Source organism: Notothenia rossii (assembly GCF_949606895.1).
Source record: "Notothenia rossii genome assembly, chromosome: 1".
NCBI lineage: Eukaryota > Metazoa > Chordata > Actinopteri > Perciformes > Nototheniidae > Notothenia > Notothenia rossii.
The window spans coordinates 69,398,275-69,407,338 of NC_136912.1; the positions used below are offsets into that span (position 1 = coordinate 69,398,275).

General features: G+C 42.6%; 1 protein-coding gene across 3 annotated transcripts in view; it reads left to right on the plus strand.

Annotated features, from left to right (window-relative positions):
* Positions 1–3,998: 3,998 nt before the first annotated feature.
* Positions 3,999–9,064, plus strand: part of adcy1a (adenylate cyclase 1a) — a 55,970-nt gene continuing 50,904 nt past the window's right edge. Inside the window, exons 1-2 of one of the 3 annotated variants that reach the window (XR_013809250.1) lie at positions 3,999–5,355; positions 6,415–6,564. Coding sequence is in view for 2 of the 3 variants with exons in the window: in XM_079687079.1 (XP_079543205.1) it covers positions 4,741–5,355; positions 6,415–6,564 (765 nt within the window). In the remaining variant the exon portion in view is untranslated. The remainder of the gene's footprint in view (positions 5,356–6,414; positions 6,565–9,064) is intronic. The other 2 variants (XM_079687079.1, XM_079687080.1) reach the window with 2 other exon arrangements.

Sequence of the window (9,064 nt, forward strand, 5' to 3'; positions counted from 1 at the left end):
GCTGCCATCCCACACACTTACACACACCATACACACCAAATCACCTGGCTGGAGGCCTGACAAATACAAGCTGGGATTTTTAGGTCGCAGCTAGACTTGGTATGACATTTTACAACTTTTAAATAAATTGAAGGATTTACCTAGTAGACACATGCCCACACACAGTTAGCACAATGTCTACCCCTTACTCAACCACCTTGTGTCTTTGCATGTTTGTGTTGGTTAGTCACCTCTGAAGCTTTCCTCTGAACAACCTTGATGTCACAGCCTCAATTTGGAGAAATGTAAGTGAGCGCGATGAGCCGACAGGGCAGGGTGCTGCGTCGCCGCGGCGCAGACAGGTACAAACACATCAGCTGCACTCATCATCTCTAACCACCTGAAAGAAAGTCAGACAGAGAGAGACAGAGAGAGAGAGAGAGTGTCAGATTGGGAAACACCTCAGCAGCGTATCAGTCACAACTTCAAGCCGTACTGCCTCTGTTGCCATGGCAACGGGGGACTGTCAAGGCATCCTGGAGGGTAGGATGGTCCGAAAAATCTGTAGCTGTCACTTACTTCAGGAGAGAGGGTGAGAGAGAGAGAGCCGCCTGGCTGCCGTATCACTTCACTTCACAGGTACGATGCTAAACAGGACAGATGAGACACTTGGAAATGAGCTGGTGGGGATGTGATATAATGCTGCACTTGATTTTCCCAAACTTAAAGCTGTTTAAGGTTCATTTATGAGGCATCATATGCACATGAATGATTAACAATGAGGGAAATATAGTTAGAGAGAAGACAATTTAAATGGCAGTTAGAATTCAACCACATTTTGATCGATAAAATAAGGATAGTGAGTCATTTGAAATCCAAATATACAAAAGTAATGGGGGAGTTATACGCTTTGAATGAATTTAGCTGATGTTTCCGTCTACCGATAAAATCTGCACTTTGGCAAATTTAAATTAGGCACCAATACAGTTTTGTGCTATAAACACAATCTAATGAGGCTGAACACATTCACTTAACCATTGCCGGAACCTGCCTCCTCAGTTTGTAGAAGCACGTCAGTGAGCCAATCCAATTTTAAACAGACATTTGGATCAGTCCAAATTAGAGGGGCTGCTCATTTCCCCCCTCAATATTTAACATATTAGATTGGCTCGGTCTGAAAGAGGGTCTTCTTACACACAGTCCACAAAACATTTGAGTTTATTTATTGTTGATGTAATGCTGCCCTAAGAGATGGTAACAATGTATTTGAAGGGCTGTGCATAAGGCTGACAGGACATTGTCATGACACTCTCATTAACATGAATGAAGCCTAAAGTAATGTGCTAATTACACCTAACTCCATTAGAAATTATATCATGGACCACATGACAGTTAATGAAAATACAAATAAGCATGCATAAAGACTCATTCATGGTCATGTCAGTTGTCAAGTATGGTTATGCACACCCCTTCAAATAAAGATAAACACATATAGTATATAATAAGCATCATGTAGCACAAGTTCGTTACTGACCTTGGAAATAGAAGTGCATTACAACTTCAACAAATGAATCCATCTCCAGCTATTGATTCACGTTTTATTTCAAGGTCAATAATTAACTTTTAATTATTAAATGAGTTATATTGCTATTTTAAGTCAGTTATTTATACTTGTTCTCTAGTTCAGATATGTTAATTAGGCTACTGGAGGAAAAAGGAGGAATCTAAATATGTGCAGGATGTATATTGGCCAACAATATCAGCCTGACTTTCATCTGGTTCATACAAACCGCATATTTTCTGCTTTAGATGTATACATTCATGGCACACTTAAATGTAATCTGAAGAAAAAGAGGTAAGTAAAACAAAAACTTAAGTAGGGGCTCAGTCAGTCGGGGCTTGGACTGGGAGATGTAGGGGCGCCGGTCCTCGAACAGAGCTAAAATATGTAGTGTGGACTGCTACTTGGAGAGTTCCCAGTTCACCTCCTGGGCCCTGCCGTGGTGCCCTTGAGCAATGTCACTGTGTCTGCTGTGTGCCCTGCATGTGTGACCATTAAAGAGGGGTTTCATCCCTCCAATTCTATCTATCCATCTAAAATCATGTGTAAATAACCTTAGCCTCATTTTACTGTGTATTGTTTTGCTCATGTTTACATAAGGATGGTCGTTTTTATTTTATTATTATCTGATATTGTTGTTCATATACTATTTCTATTTGGAAGACCATTTCCCATTAGCCCTGGAGCTTCACAAGTTAAACCTAGCTGACATACAAACCATGCAAGTTCATGGTACATTTTCATGTGAGCTGTATTTGTCGGAGCTAACAAAGTAAAGATAGTTTTGTGAAAAATGATCTGTTATCTTTGTAAAAAGATTTCTTACATATTTTAACTTGCTTATCATGGCTGCTTATTTGGATGTTAAACCTTTGACCGTTTCCAAATAGTGTTAATGGATGTTTTCTCATGTATTGTACATACAGTATGTGTCCTATAAGATTCCCTTAGACTGAGATTTTGATAAAGTAGGAAGCAATGAGCGGACTCTATAAGGGACATATCTTTGCAGCTTATCACAAATATTCACAGGCAAGTACATCCACAAAAAGATGTATACACAGTTTGGAGCTTAACATCTTTAGACTAACTGTTAGACAGTGGGGGGACTTCAGAGTGAAAGTGTGTCAGCTCTTTTCGCCACTAGACCAAATCACATTAGTCTTCCTTCAGATGGGGTCAGACTGTCTTTCTTCTCACCGTTGGGATCCAGCCCTGCAACCCATCGATTTGAGGAAACACGTCGGACGATAGTAGATATTGGCACATAGTAATTGACTTTGTGCATGTCGAGACTTTTTTGTTAGGAAGGCTCAAAGCGCTTCACATTGACTTCTACATTGATGAGCCGCTCCATTGATTACCTCGGAGATCTTCAGGATCTGAGGCACACGAAGCAACACAAAGCAAACTCACCGGTCAGGCACAAAAACACTTGCTTTTGTCTCCTATATGCTTGTATGCGCGCTAAAGAGAAGCTGTTGATCAGTTTGAAAGCCTGTTATTTTTTTATCTCTTGTCAGATCAGACAATTAACACTGAAGTAAAGCGGAGAGAAATAGGCATTCATGTAACACGTAGGTTACTGATACAGGATATCAATCATTATCCTAAGGCTGTAAACAATTACTAAATACATTACAGTCAAATCTGGTTTTTTTACACCTATGCATTTCACATATCATTATCTATTCCTCATGTTCTACAATATTAATATCGCATGTTAATACACCTATTATAATATTATTTTTATTTATCACTACTAATTAATTTAAACTTAAATGACTTATTAAACTAATATATATAAAAAACTACTGCACATAAACTAGCCATGTGTATGACTCATTTCAATTTCTTTATAAGCATATTTCTGGATATCCTGAATATGTCTGCTCATTATATCCTTATATAACACATGTTTTTTTTACTTTTCTTCATGCCAATTATTGCATTTAGCTACTGCAGCTGCTGCTATTTTGAGGACCATTTATCCTTTCCTCATTTTCCATGTTTTAATCCAGTTCTTTTGAGTGATTTTTGTTGAAGTTGTCACTTGCATATTTATAGGCTTCTCTTGGTTTGCAATACTGAGTTACACTCTCCACTGATGAGCCTTTTTTCTCTATGAGGATATGATTTCTGCAACCAGATTCATCCTTGTGGGTGTTTTAATGTAAACTTAAAGCCACACCTACACCATAACACAAAGACATGTACACAATATCCAAAAAAGCATGCACAAAATGTGCAAATGTGCACAAAGCATGCCCTCATTTATAACAATGGTGCATCACATTTTAAGATGCAAGTCATCATTCTTACATTTTCACAGTTAATAGGGTAAGAGTTTTTTTTTTCTGTAAATCCTCTCCTCGAATTGAGCACTTGACTGCAATACAATATATGAGGGGTAGAGATGCGGGAAAGACCAAATTGTTGCTATATTGGACCATCCACCGGTGCAGCTGGGCTATTTTTAGCCGGGAACTACTTCAGCTCTGACTGCAGACACAGTGAGGGGAAATCACCAGTGCTGTTTTGCTGCTGTCTTCACATAACCACTGACATTTCACTAAGGCAAATTAAAGCAGGAGAAGGGCACAAGGGAGTATTTCATATTTACTGTAGGCTTAGTGTGTTTGCGTGTGAGCTGCGCGTCTCAGAGGGGAGAGGAAGAGGGGGAGAAAGTAAACCGGGGAAGGTATTGTCAATTATTTTATTTATTTTGGGAGGACTCTTCGCCGAGCCTCGTGGTGAGCTGTTTTGGTTTTGATCATACACAAACGATGCGGCAGGATCACCCGTAACCCGGCGGGAGGCACCGCGGGTGGTCCAAGATAAAGGGAGGGAGAGAGAGAGGGAGAGAGAGAGAGAGAGAGAGAGAGAGAGAGAGAGAGGTAGAGAGAGAGAGAGGGGGGGAGAGAGAGGGGGAGAGAGAGGGAGAGAGAGAGGGAGAGAGGCGCGTGCTGCACATTGGTCGGGCTACTTTCCTGACGACACACCAACAATCGTCAACCTGTGGATAGGGCGCGAACGGTGCTCTGCTGTCTCCACTGCCACCCTCTCCCCCTCCTCTGACACCGAGACTTACCCTCGGACATCCAGGACGCATGAACTGGGAGAGGGTGCCGGTTCGATTCCCGAGCGGAGGAGGACAGGAACCGAAAAGTTGAGCGGCTCGTGCGCAAAATCCCCGCTTCATGAATGGCCGGAACATGGAGGGGATGCCAGTTGAAAGCGCCAAGACCCGGCGGAGGAAGGGTCACTGCCCGGCCGGCGCACGCCTGGGCGCCGTCGCCTGCGAGGACGAGTTCAACAGCCAGGAGCTGGAGGCGCTCTTCCAGAACTACAACCTGAAGCTGGAGCAGACCGCCACCCTCAAGGGGCTGGCGGTGCTCATCGTGGCTGCGTCGTCGCTGTCCCTGGTGGAGCTGCTCTCCAGCCCGCGCCTCACCTTGTCCAAGGGCTCGTACCCGGTACACTGCGTGGTCTTCCTGTCGCTGTTCATCGTCACCAACGTCAAGTACCTGCAGGTGACGCAGCTGCAGCAGATCGCGAAGCTGGCGCTGCTCTTCAGCTTCACCTTTGCGCTGCTCTGCTGCCCCTTCCCGCTGGCGCTGGGCACGTCGGAGCTGCTGAGCGCCGCTGCCCCTGAGCAAGGCGTGTGGCAGCTCATGCTCGTCACCCTCGTGGCTTACGTGCTGCTGCCGGTGCGGACGCTGCTCGCGGTGCTGTTCGGGGTGATGCTGGCGACGTCTCACTTCATTGTGATCGCGACATCGTTCACCGGGAGGAAACAGAAGCTGTGGAGACCGGTAAGTGAACACCTGCAACCAGCTGAGCCCTTCACTTACGCCGCCAACTCTGTTGACTTAAGCTATACTTCACTCCCATTTCAGTCAAAAGGTGCAGTCCAAGTACCCTTGAGCAACTTTTAAGCGCTCAGCTGGGCTTTCAAGTATGAATGTGAAGTTGTGCCAAGAAACAGTATGCTTATGGCATGATCCGGTGTTCCCTCGAGTAGGGGGGGTCGGTGGGTTAACACAAACACAGGTGTACAATTGAAAGCAGCATAAAGTTTCACTTTTCACTAATGAAGCAGGCGAGGAGCTGTCCAGCTGCCAGTGCTAACACAGGATCATTCAGATCCACATACACAACTCAGTGCTGGTCCCTGAGCCAGAAATTTTAGGTAAAAATGATAATTCAAGTTGAAAGTATCAAAGTTATGTAACATCTCCAGATTTCTGGTCCAATAATAGAGTAGTCCACAACTATTTTTGGCATATGACAAGCTATGTCTATTTACTCTACAGATTCCATTGGATAGTTCAACCCGAGAACATTAATTCTTTTTAAATAATACATTTGAAGCTTAAAAAATAAACTTTTAGTAGCCCAAACATTGTTTTTCCATATCAATCAACTAGAGTGAAGTGGTATTTTGTTGTATGTCATCCATCTTGCTGGTTCGGGTGAGAGGGTTTCTTCTTCGATCTTTCACCTCTGACCCTTGAGGAATCAATGACACAGAGTGGCTCCATAGTTCCTCCTCCAAATGAACTGTTTGTGACGATCAGTAGTCTTTGATCATTAATCATGAATGTGCTTTATCTGCCAGCCATTCCACTGTGTGGCTTTTGTTCTTTAAGTCACTCCTACAGTATGAGTGATGTTGTAATCAATGTTACGGGCCTGGATGTCTGCCATTTAATCCATCCTATGGATTAATCAGGATTGTGAGGTCTAATCCAGCCAGGATGTATGACTGCATACAGAAATGCACATATGGACATGTGTGTTCCCTCAGGCTCACATGCAGTATGCAGATGCTGACAGCTTTGTGTGGCATGTCTGTTCTCGTTTGTGTGCAGCTGGTGGCCAACGCGGTGCTCTTCACCAGCGTCAACTTGTCGGGGGTGTTTGTGAGGATTCTCACCGAACGCACCCAGAGGAAAGTCTTCCTGCAAGCCCGCAACTGCATCGAGGAGAGGCTGCGGCTGGAGGATGAGAACGAAAAGCAGGTGAATTTGCACAAAACAACCAAAAAAGCACAGATACATAAAAAACAGAGTGAGATGTGATGCATACACACCTCTTAAACCCTTATGTTCATCAAAGTTATTTTTTTCAAAGGTTTCAGGTGTCAATGTATTCTAACAACCTGCCCACAGGCACACAGTTACTATGACAGCAGCTATTTAAGGAAAGAACAATTACTGTGGCACATGCAACAGCGCTACACTTTCCACCCCCTCTGCGCGTACACACACACACACACACACACACACACACACACACACACACACACACACACACACACACACACACACACACACACACACACACACACACACACACGCACAGACACTCACGGAGCGACTTAATAAAGCAACAATAGGGCAACTTAAACACAAAACACTTTCTTATGAACACACCGACACCACATGCAGAATGAATTACCCCATGTGTGTAATATGCCTCTGAAACACGCCTCACCTTCGTTATACACAACACTGGCGAGCACACACTTCCCACCTGCGCTTTGTAGATTGAATGATGATATGCTGTGTTTCCCCCAGCAGTAACAGGCTCCCTTTTGACAGTTAATTACACAAGCAGATTGCTTTCATGGCCTCCCCACTCCAATAAAGGTCACAGTTTATCTGGGTGATTGAAACACACACAGACCCCTTATTGGGACGTATCAACAGCCAGCTAACAGCCCAAAAAACGTCTCAGATTTGAATTTCAGGTCTCTGGTTATTGTCGGGTGTTTGCTTGGGATTGTGCTTTGAGCCAGATCCATAGGTGTTATTGATTCCTGCATGTGAGGGCTATGCGCTGAATGTCTGGGTGGTGAATTTACTTCTCAGTTCAATAGTAATCTCAGCGCAGAGGAAAGGCGTAGTTTCATCTTATTCACGTTCATGTTCCAATGCTTGATACATTGCTCGGACAGTGACATCTCTAATAAGTGCTAACGATAAAATAAATTGGCCAATTTGACTGCAACAAAACAACCCCACCACTAGGCTTCTTAACATTTTCAAAATCACATCGCAGTCTTCGTTTCCTCTGCTGGAGACAGTTTAGTGTACGTTATGGCTTTGTTCTTAGCACTGCTGTGTTGTGTTGTCATAACATTCAACCATCTAAGTTCAAAATTGACCTCGGAAGAAAGAAAGAATTCCCAATTTAAGGTCTACTTATGACCTTTTTCGAGTGATTTCCAAAACTATTGGTCAAGGATTATGGAAAGGTCAAAGGTCACTCTCAACCGAACAGCCAGTCCTGTTACTGAAGGTTTTCTGGCAATATAGTGATGTCATTTTTCTGACTTTCGCTTTAAGCGAAGAGAGTTATGATTCAGACACTTTTTTTTTAAACATAAAAGTATCATTTGCCCAAAAAAATCTAAACTCAATGTGGAACTTTACTGACTCGTCTTCTTTCTTCAAATCTTTCATCGTTTTTGTAGTCATGAATACGGCCTCCTGTTTTGATATCGTCACAACAACTGAGAAAACTGCTGAAGACCGTAAATCAGGCACAAAAACTAGCAAGTGAACATTGAATAAAGAAATTATTGTCAAACGGCTGAGACTGTTTAAAGTTTAAAAATAAATGGAATGCTTAAACATACCACACCAAAACTTAACATTATCATTTCAACTTAAACCCCCCCAAAAAATTCACAATATATACAAGTCATAAATATCAATTAGATTCTTATCCACATATTTAGTATATCACTAACAGTAGTAATTCTCCACGTCACAGGTTCATCCTAAAACCATTGCACACATTCTTCTCTTTGTTTGTTTTCATTGATATCTACCTTTTTAAACTTTGGTTTTAATTTACTAAATAAAGGTTACATGTTAAATTGTCTGTGTTATTGTTGTCTTGTCAGTAAGCCTGAAGAAAAATAGTAAGCTTTCCTTTTACACTTTGTCCAAACAAACTAGATTGCCTCAGTTCAGTTTTTCAAATATCTTTTGATGGGAATTCCCCTCTGTTGTAAAGCTCGAAGACAAGGAATGTTCATATTTAATGAGAGAGAAAGTGAGCTCATTAATAAATAACCACTATGAGGAGAGGCAGAGTCAAACAGAGCACAAAGTGAATTAAGCCTGGGACAGACAGGAGAAATGGGAATTATAACGCAGTCAAAGAGGAGGAATGGATGACATTAATAAAGCGATTATATTTTTTGTATTAAACAATCACACCTTGAAACTAATATGACCTGACACACACACACACACACACACACACACACACACACACACACACACACACACACACACACACACACACACACACACACACACACACACACACACACACACACACACACACACACACACACACACACACACACACACACACACACACACACGTGTTTAGGTAAAGCACAAGCACATGTGGACAAACACAGCCTTTATCGGTAACTGTTTCATTCACGGCTGAGGAGCAGTTGTGTGAATGGACGTGTTATTTGAAAGTGTCGGAGGGAGA